General features: G+C 42.9%; 1 protein-coding gene across 1 annotated transcript in view; it reads right to left on the reverse strand.

Annotated features, from left to right (window-relative positions):
• Positions 1 to 12226: 12226 nt before the first annotated feature.
• The window catches only part of ERH (enhancer of rudimentary homolog (Drosophila)), a 7931-nt gene continuing 293 nt past the window's right edge, over positions 12227 to 19864 (reverse strand). The window contains exons 2-4 of the mRNA XM_014941829.1: positions 16611 to 16698; positions 15366 to 15486; positions 12227 to 12718 (exon numbers count right to left, since the gene is read on the reverse strand). Coding sequence (XP_014797315.1) covers positions 12616 to 12718; positions 15366 to 15486; positions 16611 to 16698 — 312 coding nt within the window. The 3' untranslated portion in view covers positions 12227 to 12615. The remainder of the gene's footprint in view (positions 12719 to 15365; positions 15487 to 16610; positions 16699 to 19864) is intronic.

Below are 19864 nucleotides of genomic sequence, written 5' to 3' on the forward strand. Positions count from 1 at the left end.
GACTTGTGAGCGGTTTAAACAGAAGCAAAGAAGCCCCAGACAACTGCAAGCGTTGGAATTAAATGTTTAGATCTACCTGCAACAAAACTTGTTTTCAGTGTGTTTGTTCTGCTGCTATAGTAGCAAAAAAAATCAGCACTGCACTGCCCTGTGAAAACAAATGTGGTGTTTGCAGCGTGCTGGGCTTCTGGCTCCGCTTCTCCAGCAGAGAACTCTGTGTGTGGACAGGAGATATTGCCCCTCTGCCACTCTCCCAGCTTTGGGGCAAGGTGGTGGGGCTGCCATCCACGTTTCTAGGGTTTCGTTTCCATAAGGGGCTGTGCAAAAGTGTTTCTGTGCCGTGGCGTGTTGCAAAGGTGCCGCTGGGCAGTGGGAGGCTGGGTACGGGAGGGAGCTGAGGGAACTGATCTGCTTCTGTTTGAGGAACACTGCTTAGATCTCACCTGTGACTGACTGGTGAGTCCAACCAGGCCAGAGCAAGACAGTACTTCTGTGCTGGAAGTGACACCGGGTAAGCGTTCAGAGCTGCCTGTCTTTGAGTCAGGGACATCGCATCCAAAAGGAAATAGCAGCTTCTGCTTGACAAATCTGAGTCCTTAAACCCATTCCCTCTTCAGCTGTGCTGCACGGTGCAAAAAGAAGAATGGGAGAAAAGATAACAAAACAATCCACTTGGGACAAAATTGTGTTTTGATGTGATTTTGGTGGAAACCAGCTTCTCTGGTTTTGATTTCCATGGAAACTAGTACAGCAGTGCTGTGACCACTGCCTGCAGCGGGGCTGAGCTCGGCGGTACCCAGAGCAGCGGTGCAGTGTGCTGGGTGATGCATTGGCTGGTGCCAAGGGGGATGCTCAAATTCAGGAGAATGAGCTGAAAAAAAATGGGGTCACTGACCCAAAAAGCCACCCATGGGCCCCTCTGCACCTCCTCATGTGTCTCAACTTCCTTTTCCCAAGGGCTCTTCTCCCTGAATTTTGTGGTCAGGGCCAAGACCTGCTTTGCTTTCTCCCCATCTTGGTATCAACTGATGTGTGGATCTCAGGATCACCTTCTCTGTAGCTGCCTGAGCTCCCTGTAAGTGTGGTGACTGCTGGCTCCTTGGGTGGTCGTGGGCTCTCACAGGCTTCACCCCAGCTCTAGAGATCCCTCTGTGCCCTGGAATGTCATGTCACATCCCCGTGGGGCTGCCATGAGGTCTCCTGATTGTTATTTAATTTTAACCTATAGACATGCTGCTGTCTGCCATTGGCTACTGGTCCTGCAGTATGGCTATATTTTGGAAGTGACCTCAAAGACTCCAAAGAAGCAGGGCAGCTGCATACAAAGTAAACAACTTACTTGAAGAGGTGACATCTTTTTACGTTTTGCCAGAGTTTGGGTGAATTTCTTTACCCACCAAAACACCTTGTTCCCCAGTCGTCCCAATAGGACAAGAGGACAGTGGGTCAGGTTTTGAGGACAATGTAGACCCTTCTGTTTCAGGGGACAACTTGGCCTGTGCCGGGCAGCTGGTAGGACTGGCTCCCACTGGAAGGATATTATGCAGCCAGCAGTGGGGCTGTGATGGTAAGAGGGTATCTGTATCTCAGTCTGCAGTAGAAAGTGGGGCCCCACCATGAACCCCACCATGAGGCTGAAGTCCCAGTGCAGATGTTGGACTCAGTTGCACCCTCATCTGCTTCTCTCCTTGGCTATCTCTGAAACATGTCCCCTGAGTCTTGTTTCTCAGGATCTCAGTGATGATCAGACAGTCCACGGCTGGCCAGGCCTGAACTAGAAGGTCTTTTCTGCCCCTCATCCCAGTGATTCCTTCCCTTTTAAAATAAACATAAGAGCTACCAGTGCTACAGCTGGAAATTCAGTGGAGAACACATAATGGGGACAGTTAATTTTAAATTTTGCCTCATCTTACCAAGGGACAGAGCAAAAAGGATGTGTTCTGCTGTCAGCTATGATCATCAGTGACTGCAGAGCAGTCATGTCGGCTCCCAGTACTCCTTTCCCTTCTCCAAACTGGGAACGGTTCCATCTGGCTGCCACATGAAGTGAGCTTTGATTCAGCCACTTTAGAAAAGCACTTTCTCTGTGGCAAAGAGGAACCATTTTTGTTACGGGTGTTTCCTAATCCATCTTCTCCTGCAAGGATTATTCATTAGTGCATACACTTGTCAGATTCGGGAAACAGACTCAGTCTAAATCATTGTCCCTGCTTGGGTTACATTTCTGATTGTGCATTTTGTTACTGTTGGCTTTAAGAAACGTGAGTGGGTGGGAGAATGCTGCCAGTCAGCAGCCTCTGGCTTGGTGGCAGAAGCAGCAGTAGAGAGCTGGCCCAAGGTGGCCCTTCCCTTTTTCCCTTCTTCCAGCTTCATTTTGATTTTATTAAAAAAATAAATAGTGTCACTGCACGACACCAGCCCGGCATCAGCCTAAGCTGGGTCCCCAAATCAGAGATGAGCTTAGCACTGAGTTTGTGAGGGGCAGGGTGGTAGAAAAGCTGAGGGCTAAGGGGAAGCTCGGTGGTTATCCTGCTTGTTTTTCCTTCAGCAGCAGCAGAACAGTAATATAACATTTATATCTTGAAATGGCTACAAGGAAGGAGAGAAATACAGGTCATGCTGGCAGCGGGTCTGCCTCCAGTACTGGCAGTGCTCAGGGGATGCTTGCTCTGTACAGATCCTCTGAAACACCCTGCCCACCTCAGGCCGTTCGTCTGCAGGGCTGCTCAGTGCACTCATACTTCTCCCCGTTAAAATCAGCCTAATGACAGCTGCTGTGTAGATGAAGGCTTGACTTTGTGGGCTTTGTAATATCAGCCGGCCTGCGGCTGCTGCTGAGCACGCCGCAGGGCAGGAAGCGCGTAAGCGGTGTTTCAGCAACATGGAGGTACCTCCTTGAGGCAGAAGTTGTTTTTCTAGGTCATTTCTCAGATTTTTGAGAAAAAGTAGCGAATCGTAGCAGGGACTTGATTCCAAATTGCAGGATTTGCTCAGCCTGGTGTATTAGGCTTGCAGGCTGCTTTGTCCCTTTGGCCGGCCCTGAATAGTTTGAAGCTGTCCCCTAGGCCAGGCTCACTGGCACAGGCTGGCACAGGGCAGCCTGGCTGGGGGCTGAGACACTCAGCTGCCACCGGAGGGTTCAGTCCCTGGCTCAGCACTTGCTCTTACCTCCTGCCATATCTGGGATTTTCAGGGCAGCCTCCGCCTCCCAGAGTTTTGTTTAGTCTAAATCTCTCGGCCTCTGAAAGCTGGTGATGCTGCAGCCGTAAGGATCTGGGGATGAAAACCAGCATTAAAAATGCGACAGATGTAGCTAAGTTTAAAAGCATCCACAGGGCCTTCTGCTCGGGGTTAGATTACAGAGTGCAAATGTTCAGGCTGGTTCTCGGCTCCTCGCAAGGCCTCAGTGCAGCACGTTTCATCTTTTGTATTTTAACTCTCTTAAACTCTATTGTGTGAGATTTGTTGTGTGCACTTTCTTTTTTTTACCTAGAGGCTACGCGTGGTAATGCTGTTGACAAGGACAACCAAATGATGTCAAAGTCCTAATTATCCCGAGCTGAAGTGTCACCTCTGCTTTCTGTCTGAGTAGATGAAAGCAACGTTCAAAGAGATCCACTTAATACCGGAGCATTTTTCCAGGCAATCAGCTGCTCCAAGCTCTTTTCCCCCCTAGGCAATCTAAATGCTAAATAGATCTTTAAAATAATTACCATATCTAAGACGAGGAGCCATTTTCCCCTGCAAACACCTGATGCTCATTAGCAATATTTAACGTGTCACACATCACCTCTGTTTACTCTAAACTTTTTTGGCAGGAGTTTGTCAGGTGTCTGCAAGCGCTGAGTTTATGCTGAAGAGCTTGGGGAAGCCTCTGGAGCACAAATCCTTTGTCCTGAGAGAGAAGGGATCTAGATTTTCTGCAAAACTTTTCCCTTCTCCCCTCACCCTCCTCCCTCCCAGCTTCATTTTGATCTTATTAAAAATAAATACTGTCAGTGCATGACACCAACCTGGCACAACCTCAGCTGGGGCCCCAAATCGGAGATGAGCTTAGCACTGAGTTTGTGAGGGGCAAGGTGGTAGAAAAGCTGGCTTTAACCTGTCTTTGCAGCTCCCCTTTCCCAGGTCAGAAGAGGACACAGCTGGGTCACTGGTGTCACTTGCAGCATCCAGGATCCCTTGGCAGGACCAGCAGCTGCCAGCATGGCCATAGCCCCTTTGCCCAGGAACATCTTTAGCCCAGGCTGAACTATGAACCCCAGGGGGTTGCCACTGGGCTGTTGTAGCAGATTTCCTGCAGCAAGAGGAGCCTCCTGCCAGGCGAAATCCATGGATGGGGTCTGCTCGCTGCTCCTCATACGGCTGCCAGGAATCACTCCCACGCTTGTACCCATGCAATATATTAATGAAGGAACAGACCCTCTGGGAAACTGGGGTTGCTCAAGGTGGAGGCTTCCTTAGCTCTGTCTGCTAAAGCTGCTCTACTTTATGCCTTGCATGATAATAAAGCCTTGATTTGGCCAAAGGATGTATGATTGTAGCCTAGTGGTTCAAGAGCTTTCCATCTCTGGAGCAAGGCCTGGAGCCCAAGATTGCTTCAGGAATTACTTTGCATTTTGATCCTGTAACCATTTAATTTTAAGTTCATAACAGCCTTTGGAGCAGTGCCTGGAATGCAGGACCTTCCTGCCATGCAAATGCCCCAGCTGCTGCTAGAAAACCATAATTACTTTCCCTCTGGTGCAGGTCATCCTCAGATATTCCATACCAAGGATTTCAAAAGAGCATCACCATAAGGTGGAGTGTTTTGCCCTGTAATCCCTCCTGCCAGCCCCAGAAAAGCCTATACAGCTTGGTGAAATAGAGGAAGCAGTGACTCTTCTTTTATTTTGGTGTTTTAAGGAGGAACACCTTGTTTATGAGTTCCCTTAGCACTTGCTCACAGAGATGGTCTGAACACAGATGAGACTAAAGCGCTTCTGGGCAGGTGTTGGAGCAGATCTTGAATTGTGAAGACTGAGATATACATGCTTGAGGTGAATCCAGCTTTACATAACAGCTGAATAGAGGCTTTTTAGATTCTGGTGTGAGGTCTAACAGTTCAAATCCCACCTACACCCTTGAGATCTGGGCTTCTGGACACTGTACATCATCTGGGGTACAGCCTGGAAAACAATCTAGAATCACCTGAATTTGAGCCCTATATTTTGGCTGGGATGCCATTCATCCATCTTAATACACTCTTCTCAAAGTTCTTATTCAAATGTCTCATTTGAATAACGTGTGCTTCATTACCAGAGGAGTTCTTTATCCTGTAATATACTGCAAACAATGCTGAAGGTCTTGAGTTAGTGGAGTTACGGGCCCCTTTCATGGGTGTGCTGTGCATGGTAATGCTATCACCTATGGCCTCTGTGAACTCAGAGCTTCCAGATACCATGTCCATTAGTAAAACAGATTATAAAATCTCAAAGTGTTTGGTTATTTTTTGGTGTTGCTCGGAGAAGAAGCAACTGCTGCTGTAGAAATTTCCTCTGAATTAGATAGTAATAAAACCTGACCCAGAGGACTGTGAGCATGTGTGAGAAGGGTTATCTGGGGGCTCTTCCTCATATCCCAGGGCCCCCACCAGCTGATCTGTTCAATCACGTCTTAATCTGACCACAATCCCAGCAAGCTGATGAAAGTGAACAGGCAGGAAAGGCTTGGTGCCTGCTGTAGCAATGAGTGACCAAGCAGATCCCAAAAGCTGTAAAAGGTTTTTAAGGGGATCAATATTCTCTGTGCTCTCATTTCTAATTGGGCTTTATTGCAGGGCTCTGATTCATGTAGTTCATTAAATGGACTCAGATGGAGTTTCTGTAACTGAGTTTATACTCCTAAGGCATAGGATCAAAATAGCAGCAGCAAGCAATTGCCAAGGCCCCCAGAACTCATCTGGAGAAGTAATTGCAAAAGTGCCAAAGCATTAGACTTCAAAGAAACATGAATGTGGCTAAATGAGTATTATTCATTGCATTTAAGTTTACAAAAAAAAGTTATCTGCCATGTTAAGAGTCACTTTAAAAACTTCTCAGTGCCCTGAAGTAGACATTTCAACTAATTTTTAGTACCACTTGTATTCTGGGGCAAGCGTTGTCTGGGTCTGCATGAAGTCCATGAGTAAACAGCTCCTAAACAGTAACTCTGTCAGCTAGAGTTAACATCATCATCTCCAGTTTCATTCTCATGACATCCTGCCCAAAATATCAAACTAATGGAAACAACGAGGAAAATACACAATGGAGAAAGATGCTACCTATTGTGCGCCTGCTTATCTACCTTAGGTCTGCATAGAAACTTTGAACTTCCCTGCAGTTCAGGGAAACATCTAATGGAAAACATTAGTCAAGGAGGCAAAAAAACCCCAAAACCCTCAATAAAATAACCCTGACATAGAGTGCTTATGTGCATCTGACTGGAATGCCTCCTAGTCCATTAGCCTCTTTCTGTCAGTGACCCAAACCAAGTGTCCAGGGGAAAAAAATGTGAGAACAGGGCAATCGCATGGTACTACTCTCCCAAAACACTCTCTGGGCCCTCGGTAACTTCTGATGTATTGACCTTCTGAGCCAGGGATGGCACCCTTATGTTTAACAACCATTGATAGATTTATCTTTGTGGCCCTTGCCTAGGTAAGTAGAAAGAAGGGTGTGGTTCAATTCTTAGAGAATCTTCTGCATTAACTAATTAGCACTACTTATTGCTAGTTAGGGTGGGTGGCAGCATGTGATGGAAAGTAAGGCAAGAGATGTCAGTTAGGTCAACACATGTGTGAGGGAGGGAAAGGGGGGCTTGGACCAAGGAGCTCAGCGTGAAGCTGGCTCAGTTGGTTTGGAGCTGGGACTGGGACCTGTCTTTCACTGTTAGATTACTCCAAAAGCTGGAAGGGAGCCTGGGCAAGTCACGCAGGTAGTTTTTTCAATTTGAATTACATGTCAAATACTTTTGAGGCTGGATCTCCACTCTCCCTGCAACTAGATTTAAGTAATGTCTAAATTCTAATGACAGCATGCCTGGAGGTAGTTGTGAATTTTCTACAGAAACAGTTTAAATGGAGAACTCAGGTTTATGGAGCTTAAACTGTTCTATTTGAGGTGTCTTGGCGGGGCAGGAGGAGGTTGATAAAAATTCTACTGGCTGCTGTTCCCCACCACCCAGGAGGAATCTGGGGCTCTAAATGAGATGCCCAGGCTTCCCCTAGTTAGGGATAATTGGGGCTGAGGAGTAAGACAGATAGAAGCAAGAGTGCTGAGCAGAGCTGCCGAGGTTATGCAATGTGCTAACAAGATGATTAGTCCATTAATTATAAGATGGAAGGAGGCACCAGGTTTTCCTTGGGTTTTTTGTAAGGGAAATATTTCCTGGAGCTATGGCTGACCTGATTTGGGTGCCCTTCTGCTGAGAAACAGAGCAACAGTTTTGTGGCTAACGTGGTTCCTTCTCTGCTTGCTTCAGACGGGCTTTGAGTCCTTGTGGCGGTGTGCTCTCCCTGGTTTGCCCCCCCCCCTCTCGGCTCCTGCCCGGCCTTGGCCACCACGGCCATCACAACAGCAGCTGTGATAACTTGCACCCGGTCTCTGGGGGATGGCTGGCAGCATAGTCAAAATACTGTCTGGAGTGGGGACCTAGAAATTTTGTTGCCATGAAAATATGACTATAGGTCAATTATCTTACTGTATAAATAGTGGACAGCCCAAGAGCCCCTTTGAGCTCTCCTGCATGGCAGCGGGCTGCACGCCAGGATCTCCCCTTTGGTGAGGATGCTCACTTAAGGTTCTACTCCTCGAGGTTGAGAGATTTCTTGCCGCAACAGAGTTTCCGGTTCTACTCCTCAAGGTTGAGGGAATCCTTGCCGCAACAGAGTTTCGGTAAGTGACTAATAGCATGCTAAGCTTTGAAATTTTATCTAAGTAATGTAAAGGATTAATTGTGCATATGTAATCCTTTAGACATAAACCGTTGACCAAGTCTGGGACTAGGATTGGATCCAGCCGCACCTAGACTCCTCTCTGAGAAGGAGTTTAGAAAGCAAGGGGGTCCTTTCTGAACCTCGTGACTCAACGGGAGGGTCTCCCTGACAGCTTTGTCTGACCCTGTCCTCTGTGCAGTAAATAATAGAGTGTACCCTGACATCGAATCTTGTAAACACTATCGCATTTACCACTGGTTTTATCGCACTTACTACTGGTTTTGTTAAATCACTGTTTCACCTTAATAAATCTTTCTCTGCTTCACTCTAACTAGTGAAGTTAATCACTCCGTCCGCGACAGTCCTGTGGAATAGCCCAGGTGAGTACCCTCGATAAGATTCACTGCTTGGTTATTTTCACATGTCTCTTTCTTAAGCTTTTTAGCTAAAGTTGTTTCATTTTATATGAATAATCAGTGCTTTTACTGGGAGATGATAGAGGAAAGGGATACAGGGTGCCCTGAGTGATTGCTGAACAGTTAAGTGTGTTGTAAACACAAAACCACAAACAATACATGTAATTTTAGGAGGTATTAAAGGATTTGTTTTTGGTTAAGACTAAGGAGATATTGTTACCATAGTATGAAAGGTTGGTAGACATTGTTTAGGGCTGGAAAGGTTTGTGGGGTGTGCGAGTGTACGGAGGAGAAAAGGGGGGCATTTAGGTGGCAGCTCTGAAGACCTCACAGGACTAAACCTCTACAATGAGGTGTCATTCTCACTGTCCCATGTGAACCTTCTTCTTTCATTCAAAGAGAACACCAGAAGAAGAACAAATCTGACTTTTCTGCACCCTGTCTTTTTCACTGAGGATTAGTTACACTTTCTCTGGCCTGGTGACCACTACTGTTGTGTCACGCAAACCCGCTTGGGACTCCTCACTAGCCTGCTCTTTGCAGCACTGTCCCAGGTGGCCTGGAGAATGCTGAGCTCAAGTACCAGCATGGAATTGGTCAGAGTAGGGACTCCAAGCTTAGGTTTCCCATTTTTCATTATTTTCATTAGGGGTGTGCACAAAATTAATAACAAACCCCTTGCTGATGCTCCACCAGGGATGGCATGGAGCTGGGGTATGCAGCGTGCAAGCTCCATGTGTGTGTCATGTGCAAACTCAGCACAAATAGCAGGAATAAAAACCTACAAATTGGAGCCGTGCCCAAACCTCATCCAGATAAACTGTTCATATAAGCACAGTAATGAGAAAACTAATTGCTAGAATATGATGTTTCTCTGTAACAAATCCCGATGGGTCTTACTTCAACTGCAGTCCTTTTCAGATGCAGTGAGGATGAAGCATTTGCTAATGGGTCAGAAGAGAGAGCTGCCCCGTACTGTGCAAAACTAAACATCTCCATTTAGTTTGTTTCAGTGGCAAATTCATTCCCCTGCCGTTTCGGTGAATGGAACATTATATTCTGCCAACTATAGCAGACAAGACAGTCAGTGTAGAAAACCTGAGAGAATTGGCTGATATGGCAGAGCTTTAAAATAATTTTCTATTTCAATGGATTTACTCTTGCAGTTTATGTATAGCTGGAACCTCAGCTGCAACCCGTCTCCTGCTGGAGAACTGCTGAATTATGCTCCCTGCTCCCCCAAATACTCCCTGCCCAACAAATCTATGATAATGGTAAACCAGAAAACTTATAATTTATTTGTTCTAATGCTCTCCAGGGCCTAGCAGACACTTAACAGTTCCATAGCAGTTGAAAAAACAGGAGCTTGAAATTACTTTGTACTTGTAATCCAGCTACCCTTGATTTTTCCAGTGCTTATTAGTTTTCTTGATGGATTGTTTGAGTTTCCGGCACAGCTGAGTTCCAGTACAATCAGGCTGTTACTCAGTGGGGATTGCAAACCTACAGAACTGTTTCTGTGCTCTAAAGTAGCTGGAGCGTTCCCCTGCTCCCTCTGAGGGCAAGTCATCTTAAGGAGTGTCCTTGCTTTCTGTGTGTGACAAACGAGCTCTTTGCTTGGCGTGTGGTAACGAGATCACAACCAGCAACTTTCTTACCTCTTCCTAATACCAGTGAAAAATCTGATGGTTCTTCCAACCTAAAAAAAAAATAATCCTACGAGTGGTGATGTCTCCTCTTGCTGTAAGCAGTTTTCCTTCTGTAGCGTGTACATTGAAAGACAAAGACAACAAGGTGGTCTTGGCAACCTACTCGCTCTCTTTCCCTGCTGTATGCGACAGCGTTAAACAAGAGAGCAGGCTGACACAACGATGGGGATGCTACTTTCCTGCTGTGCTTATGATGTACTGTGATGGATGTTCTGATTTCAGTCTATTTTAAAAGACTGTGATGCTGGAAGAAACCGTAGACAAGTCCTTTAACTGCCTGGCTTATTTCACCCTCAAAGCAGGGATACAAACTCGATTTTGCTTGTCTTGGTCCCCTTCAGCACACTGATGGGAGGCTGCAGAGCAAGATTCCTCTAAGAGAGTGTTCCTGTTGTTACTGTGCAGTCACAACTCAAATTCTAATCCTAGTGGGGTTACATCAGGGAGAGTCCTGTAAGAGTGTTCCTGTTGTTACTGTGCAGTCATGTACAACGCAAATTCTAATCCTAGTGGGGTTACATCAGGCTGAGGGCCTTGAAGGCTGCAAGACTTTTGACTTTTACCAAAGGATTAATTAAAGTAAGTGATAGAAGGTCCCTTCCAAACCCTCAATTCTGTGATTCTGGGATAGAATAGTATCAGGTGTGCTTCCCCCAGGCCCAGTGCATTACTGACTGGCAGGAGCACGTAGATAAAGTGGTCCTTTATGTGTGTGTGTATATATATATGACAACTTATCTACTGTTTTCTGCAACAGCGCCTACCATCTTGACCTTGTTCTCAAAGCCTCAGGTGAGGTTTGGGTGGTTTTTTTTAAGTGACTGGCTATTCTGCCTGTTGGTGCTGGCTGGCCGTCCTGCCCTACCCTTCCCCAGGACTCCCAGCATCTCCTGTACGTAGCATGCGGGGAGCATTATGCCCTTCATCAGCAGCCAACCCTTAGACGGGCTCGGCCACCTCACAGAACTGCACCTTCACTATTTCCTTAGTGAACAGCCACGCCAAGAAACGAGTCGTATCAGTCTGGTCGTGCCTCAGCCTGCAATCACAGGCAGGCAGTCCAGAGACCGCGTGAGGACTCGTCAGTTCCATGATTAGATGTTTAACGATACTGTACCAGTCTCCTGCAGAAACAGCCAATGTAAATGATTTTATCATTTACTCCCCCACTGTAGCAGGTATGTACCTACCTGCTGTGCAGGAAGTGCCAATCTGTCACAGGCAAAGCAGGCAGGGGATGGCAGATCCTTTTCTGACATACTTCTTGTAATCATGCAATTTATGGCTTTACCTGCAAAATGCTGCTGACAAACCTTTTTTAAAGTAGCTGAACTCCGGCAAATGTTTGCTCTCTCTTAGTAGAAGTGCTGCCTGATGCCTCTAAGGACAGGTACACCCCGAGAAAGTCCTAAACACACTGCTTCCTGGAAAGGAGACAAGAAGCAAACTGGTAATTTTTTGCCTGGCCTGCTGGAGCAGACCTGGGTGCCAGTAGAATGTCTGCTAGCATGTTACATTTCCAAATGCTCATATCCCTCTTTACTATATTTCTGAAGGCAGTGATCAGTTGGAGACAGCTTTCCAGATTCCTCTTGCTTTGCTTTTTTACTTGTTGTATTTTTTGGTCTGTGTCCTCCAATCCAAACTCTTTTAGCACAGAAAAATTACAAGGACATCAGCGTTCAAGATGTCTAGGGCAGACATAATTTTTACAGTGTGTGCAAATAGTTAAGTCCTTATCCTTTCTAAAGAGAAAATGGAGTTTGGGGCAGATTCACATCAAAACAACTTGCTTTGCCTATTCCCTTATCAGGGAAGAGCAGAAGTAGACTAATTTGTGGGGTCAGTGAACATTGTCTGTTCTTACCCATCATCTATGCCAGAGAAGACACACTTATCTGAATACAAGTGCCTGGTAAAAAGTACAAATTTAGAGTTTGAGAGGGTTGCTGTGTTTCCTGAAGATCCCCAGGAAAGACAGAGTAGGACAGAGAAGTGAACTTGGCAAGCCAGAATTTGAGCCATTCTGTAATACTGCAGACAGCTGTGGTTCAGTCCACGTAACCTTTCAAACCTTGTTCTCTGGTAAACAGGCAAGAAAGATTTAACTTGTTGTTTGGCAAAACCCACAAAATTCAGCACTCAGGTTTAACTAAAGGGTAATTTTTTATTCCCCATTAAGACCGTCTCAAGGACATAACTAAATGTTGGAAACCCCAGAGAAGGGCACATACAGTGAATGTGGTGAAGTACAATGTGAACAGCCCCTGGGGTTCAAACAAGGTAGGACCATTAACTAACCAGAGGAAAAAACAAACGAAAAATCTGCTGAAGATGTTGCACTTTCTTCTCCATTTACACTGAAAAAAAAGTCAAATCAACAAAATTCTTGCATCTCTAACAATACATTCAGTCCTGGCTAAAGAGTTAGAAAAATGGCAACAGGATGACTATAATACAAAACGTTCACTACTACACTCTGTACACACCTGTTGTCCAAACCCTCCCCCAAACCCATGTCATGATGGTGCCCACATTATTTGCTTGCTTGCTGGGCCTGCCTGCGGAGGAGGACGTAGATCTTCTCCTTTATCCAGTCTTTATTGTAGGGTTGGTATGTCTGGGTATCAGCACGGTAACTAGAGAGGGGGAAAAAAAAAAAAAAAGAATTAATGTAATATCAGTCTGTCCTGTAGAACATCTGCCAGAAGAACTTCACAAACAATTAAGCACCCTCAAGTGTATGAGGCAGGAAGTAATATCAAGTAATATCAGAAGTAGATGGGAATTGCCACTTATCAAAGAGATTTGTCTTGTTCCCTAAAAACAGTTACCCAGCACATCAGTAAGAACCTGAAACAAAACAAGATGCTCCAAGGACTACTAAATAACTGGATCACAGTTTTCACATTTTAATTCATGAATATAATTACTTAGGGGAGACTACGAATGGAGCACCTTAATATTCTGGAGCTCAGAATGAAAAAGAATAGTTCCACCAGGAAACAATCTAATCTAGCTGAATGAGCCAAACACTACTTCAAGCAAGTGTTCATGGCAGTTTGTGTTCCACTTCTGCTTGGAATTTTTAGAAAATGAATAACAGCACGGTTTTCCAGGAGTAAAGGTACGCTTGTAGATGAGTGACAAAGGATTCTTGCTAGTTGGCAGTGATGACAAGCCTACATCTAACAAAGGAGGACACTTTGTAGAAAGCAAACTGAAAAAAGAACCCACAGATGCATTCTCTTTGCTACTCAGGGATAGTTGATAAAAGCAGTCAACTAGCACGATTTCTTGCCAGGGCCAGAGAACTCAGTTACTCAAGACACTGTTGAATTGAAGCAGAATTAGACCAAAAAATGAAAGTAAATCGTGTGAAATGTGTAGGTTCGTGACCTCCTTTCCTCCTTAGTCATTAAAGTTTTTCTGATGAAGATGAATTATGAATTTCAGTGAATGCTTCAAGAGCTACTGAAGCTTTCTTTAAATCTTGGTCATTCTTTAAATCTTGGTACACTTATTTCTAATCAGATAAGAAGGGTGAGATGGTCATTGGTGAGAAGCTAAGTAAAAATCCAGAGTTAACTCCACCCAGAATAATTTACAGTTCTTACCTAAGGAAAAAAAAAACAAACCAACAACTAACAATACAGTTTCTAAGAAAGCCTTGTTATTTAAACCACAGCATGATTGGTTCATGGCCATAGAAAGAATTTCAGTATATATTGATATAGTAGTAGTTTGTAGTAGTTCCAGTGCAGTATAAGAAATGTTAGTTTCAGGAAAAGTTACTGATTTCCACCCCAATCCATTCATAGTGTTACACTGCAAGGCCAGTTAGCAAGTACTATAGGAATGCCCACGAACACAAGCCATGTCTGGTACACTGTGTGCTACATGTGCCATCTGGTGGAAAACTATAAGCTGAAGTAGAATCTGGCACAACTCTGAGTTTACAAGCCTAATTAAGAAAGGCACAAGACTGTACTAGAAAACAGCTGCTACTTCTAAAGCAAGTAGCTAGCTTCAGGCTGTCAGATAAACAAAACAGAAGTGTGTCTTTCAAACTGCATGAGGCCAGAACTATGACACCCGAGGATCAAATGAGGCAGAATATCTAGGAACAAGGTAACTGCAGAAACTGTAATCCTGGTTTACTTATTCTGCTGAAAACTTTGGTAAATGGCATTTGTAATAAGTCACCATCAGTAATGTAGATTCCATATGTACTTCAGAATGCAAAGGAAAGCAATTTGATGCTCAGTTTTTTTAAAACATAGGTTTTTATTTTAAACTAGAATTAACTGGCAAAGGCACTGTGCAGCTGCACAAGTACTTGCACTGGGATTTCAGACAGAGCAGTACAGCTGCAGGAATGTCCACACCAGATACTCACTGGCTTAAACAGATTCTCAAATTTTGAGCTTGGAAAGCCAAATACTATGTCGTGATAATACTATGTCTATGAATATGAGATTTGTATCCTTATTCCTACAGAATTTCTGCAAAGTTGGTACCACTGTCATATCAAACCATTACCTTGAAACTTATGGTTTAGAAAGCACTTGTGATCCAGACTAAGTGATTTAGTTACAATGTTAAGTTATGTTCTGAGTAGTGAAATTTAAGATTTGATTTCACAGTGCAGTCAGAATGGAAAGTACGTAAGGCCACCTTTGCTTTCCTGTAACTACAATACACAGATGAGAACTGGAGATACAGATGAGAACACCCAAACAATTAGCTAGGGCTCTCTGGAGGATTGAACTGTTTCTCAATCACTTCATTAGGACTTACAGAAACTTCCATCTTGCTGTATCTTGATCAAAATAAACAATTGGCTGCAATACATTTCTCTGGACTTCTACACTACCGCTCATACAGCCCTCAGCTGAAGAGAATAAGTCACTCTGCCTCCTTAAGAATTGGACCAACTGAACAAAGGCAGATACAGCCCTAATTGAAACAGATTCTGGCATTAATAAAATATGTAGCTGTATTAAACTGTAGGAATTCAGTATTTGAAATGTTGGGAGCTTCAACGTGACTAAAATTCAAGTGGAAACATCAATTTCTAAGCTTTCTTTCTAAATATTTTATTCTGATACAGTTAATTGGAGCGACCAACATGGCATGCCAGCTGCAATACTGCTGCCGTACTGACACAGTTACTGCAAAACACCCCACAATCCTACCAGGTTTCACATAAAACGTGTAAGAGTTTACATGGGAGACTGCTGACTTCTCTAAGGCACTGAAGTGGACTTGTACGACTGAACTTACACGAGACAGCTGAGGTCTGCCAAGTCATCAATGAAGTCAAACAACTGGCTGATATCGTATGTAATGGATGGACTGTTTGGATTCATTCTTTTCAGATGCTCTTCATACATTTTACAGACTCCTACAGGGCAAAAAAAAAAGAGATGATTAACAATGCAATATTAAAAAACCAACAACTGTATTTGCTGAAACTTCTTCAGCTTTTGAAACACAGCTATCGGGAAAGTTTAGAGATGACTACCATGAAAACATAGACATAAACTTCTTACTCAGATTTTGCGGAGTGAAATGCTTTTGTTCTGGCTATTTATTTGCATTGAAACATAATACTAATGCTATAAAGTCAGGTAAGATGCATGGACAGAAGCACCTGGAGTAAAAAAATTTAGTTCAGTCAAAGATGTAACTTTCCATGCAGTTACTGCTCCAACAGAAACCTGAAATTCCTTCTGATAATTTTAAGACAACAACTGCAATGTATGTTCCTACTATACAAGTACCTGAGAAAAAGAAGTAGTAATGTTATAAATAAAGCTACTCAAATCTCAGAAGAGATCATTGTTGATGAAAAGAGTCAAACAGGGCTACTGAGGTAAGAGTGACAGCACAATGTCACAATATGAATTTAAATCAGTTTTATTTAAGCTAGCCCATAAATAATTCAGATACATTTGAGAAGAATGTAATATTAAAGTGAGCACAGAGGCTTTATTATGCTTTTGCTCGCCTCAAAAAATCTTCCTGGCATTAGAATTTTTAACGTTAAGTGAACTTTCACATTTAAATCATACAGCTGTAGTAGTTCAATCTTCTTTCCCAGCTCACTATGCATTTCTTAAAGTCATGCAGGATTTTCTTCTTTGGCAGACATACCACGAGGCTGCAAATTATGCATCAATTGCACACATACTTTTATGTGATATATTAACTCATTAGCAATCTTTCCTCTACGTGGCTAGCACAAAAATTAGGCTCTGATCTTGCAATGAAATGCTTCAGGCAAGTCTGCTGCATGGCCCCACCAAGAATATTGTCTACTCTGATGAGCTGAATGTGGTTCAATCTAGTTAAATCAAAGAGATGTTTAATATAAAAAGGAAGTTTTAGAAACAAAGAACAGATATACATTCTTTTGTGAATTATCTTGGGAAAACATGAACAGCAACTTATTTTCTTACTAGGTTTGGGAATATGTCAAAAAAGGGGTTTTAAACAACATTTTTTGTCTGCTACATCTGCACCCACCTTCCATGCACTCATTCACCGATTCATAATCAGCGTATGTTCTGCCTTCTGGCCTCTTGGTGGGCTGGACAAGTAGAATTGTGTGAGACTGAAAAAAAAAAAACCACCAAGAAAACAGGTTACTTGCAAAATTTGAATGTTTTTTGTTTGAATTAAGTATTTATCTGCAGGAAGTACTAAAAAGAAGCATAATACTAAAATACTGAACCGGCACACATGTTTTCCAAACAGCACTTATTATTCATATAAACTGTTACTAATTTTTGTTTCTAATCGGTCCTATAAATCCTTATATAAGTTTAAATGTGTAAAATCACCAGTAAAGAAGCTATTGTGTTGAAAAAAGAAAGTATAAAAGCTATGCTATTAGTGCACTTATTTTATTCCAAATGCAAGCTGTTAGTATGATTTCAAATATGCCAATTAAAGAGCAAGGAGGGAGTCCAACAACTTCCCTGTCAGTCTCACCTTAAAGATTTTAACACAAATAGCTACTTTTGTGTTATTCGTTCAGCTTCAAGGGAACACAAATTATACAACAAATCCACACTTAGTATTCAAGATTATTTCCTGCAAAACAGATGCACTGATTTTTTTCATTCTTCAGTGAGTCTACTGAAACAGTAATTATGGCACAGATAACTGTTCCAAATGTCAGAGCCTGTAAGCTTGTTCTTCTGCAGGAAAGACTTAGATGATTGCACAGTCTGTGGCTTGCATTATTTCTATAATATTTTTCACTTGGCTAGAGCAAATAATTTGAGAAAACAAGCAAGATTTTTGAAGTGTACACAATCTGTGATCTAATTTACAGGTTACACAGCACAGAAAGTTTGCAAGCAAGCCACCAAACACCATTTCCAGTGCTGCTAATTGGATCCAACATTTTCAATGCTAATATATGAGGTGAGTACAAACATGTAATATTCATGGAGGCAACTGCAGAGTAAGAAACACTGGAAACAAATACCAAAGTGTATTATTGGGCTTAAATTGATCACTTGCTTGTAGAAAAATCCTGTCCCACACTTTGGACATATCAGTGAAGGTACCACTTCAGTGTTCGAATGCAGGGACAGAAAAGAAAAATGGCAAGTATTAGGATTTACAAAAAACATACTAAAAAAAAGGTACAAATTTACCATGACTGATAGCGTTCCCATGCCTGGAACATATTTTTCAGTTCTTTAAATTGTCTCAAATAACATGGTATAAGGAGATTCAAAGAACCCCAGAAAAACAGCTGCATAAAGAAACAGAAGCAGCAAGACTTTTCACAATCAGAAGTGGAAAAAGAAGGGAATTCAGAGCTACACACTGTAACAAAAATCATACAAAGGAGACTAGACCATTTAAGTCCACTTCCATGTATGCCAGAGGACACTAGATTTGAAAAAAATTCCCCAAGGGGTGTGTGTGTGGTATCTGGCTGTTCCTAAGCACGTGCTTGAACAGGCATGTCTTATTGGGGAGTCCAAATGACTCTGGCAAACTTTATTATAAAGTACTTTTTCCAGCACTATAATTTTTATTTGCTGGTCGCTAATGACAAGGCTTGCTTCCAGGACTTGCAACTCTGATTTTCTGGGAGGATTTGACTAAGGATCCCTTACTAACAATGGAAATGATGCATCAGCCAGTTCAGTCAGTGTGTTTTTAAAAAAAAAAAAAAAAGCTCTTCCTATTTTAGCGTTAGAAATGTCTTGCAAATTACATTTTTGGTGTCCAGTTACATACACATATTTGCATGTTTCAACTAAACTCAGTATTAAAAAAAGTTGGGTCTATTTGACAAAGCCTAAGGGAGCATAGACAAAACTGTACTGACCAGGAGTTACAAAACTGTATCACAATTGAGTGAACTCTGTATTCAGTCTCCCAGAATCTTGCCAGGGAACCATTTTAGGCCTCCTGGCCTATAAATACCCAGGCTATCCCTCCCATTGTTTGAGTGCTAAATGGATGTGTATATATTCTGAAATTATCCCAATAATCAGATTATAGGAAAAAAAAAAGTATCAGTGAGCCAGATATGTAAGCCAGTTCTTTTAGAACTGTAAGGCAGAAATTATTTGGGCTTCTGACTTTAAATCACTTACCACTTTAAACACTCTAAAATACCTGTGTCAGATACTGGCTTGGAATTTATTAAAATTAATGCCACTAGGACTATCTGTATTGTAGAATTAATGCACTACATCGCAAATGTTTCCTTGGGAACTCCCTATTATTTTACCTTAAAAAGAATAAATTGCATTTTATAGAATTGCTCTTCCTCTCCTACCACAGAACTGCAAAAAAGTGACAAGTTCAGAAGCCTGAGAAAAGTTTTCTCCAACTATTACCTGCCCTACTGAATATGTGCTTAGGTGACCAGACAAAAATCAGCATGATTAATAACTATTATGTTTTCCTAAAGATATAAATCTTATTATTAGGAAAAAGAAAACCTCAACAAGGTAAGATCCATAAATGTTCGTGCGTTAGAACCAGGTTATCTGAAAAAGTCTAATGTGGTTTCATATTATTATGATGCATATGTAGGGTTTTCTTGTATTTTCTTTAAAAGCCCAGTTGTACTGGCTGTTGTTAAGCAGGATGCTCAATGACGTACCACACGGCTTATATTTTGAACACCAATTTTGAACTTCCAGACAGCACTTTAGAAAGCGCTTCAATTACTGAAAACACAGCCCTGTATAAATGGTTAAGGCAGCACTGACAGACAAACCAGTAGAACTTAGGAGCTAGGCAGCATCTGCCCCAAGAGGCTTCTACCAACTGTAGAGTCTATTCAACAATAAGGTTAAAAGAAAAAAAAAAACCCCCAAAACCAAAAAAAAAAAAAAAAAGGAAGATATTGTAAGTATTGTAAGAATATGATGTGCGGTGATGCGCATACAAGTAGCAAATTGCACATATACTGGTTTAAGTGTCCTCTTTCACTTCAGACAACAGGGAGAGAGGGCTTGTAGCTGCTCATCCTAGCAAAAGCCAACTGCTTTTGAGCAAGCGCCAGGCAGACGTAGAACTTTGCTGCAAACCCAGAAGCAGTCCTCCTCCCCCCGCGGGACGACAACCTTGTTTCGGCATATTCCCATTTATTCGATGAATGCCACCAACTATCGTGACTGGTAGGCCTTTGTACTCCAGGATGCCATTCAAACTGCTAAACTCCCCCTCTCCTGGAGAGCAGCCGGCCTGGCGGCGCTTCGTGAGGCCGCGGTCGTCGCTCTGGGCCCGGGGGGGAGGCG

Source organism: Calidris pugnax, unplaced genomic scaffold, assembly GCF_001431845.1.
Source record: "Calidris pugnax isolate Ruff unplaced genomic scaffold, ASM143184v1 scaffold56, whole genome shotgun sequence".
Taxonomy (NCBI): Eukaryota; Metazoa; Chordata; class Aves; order Charadriiformes; family Scolopacidae; genus Calidris; species Calidris pugnax.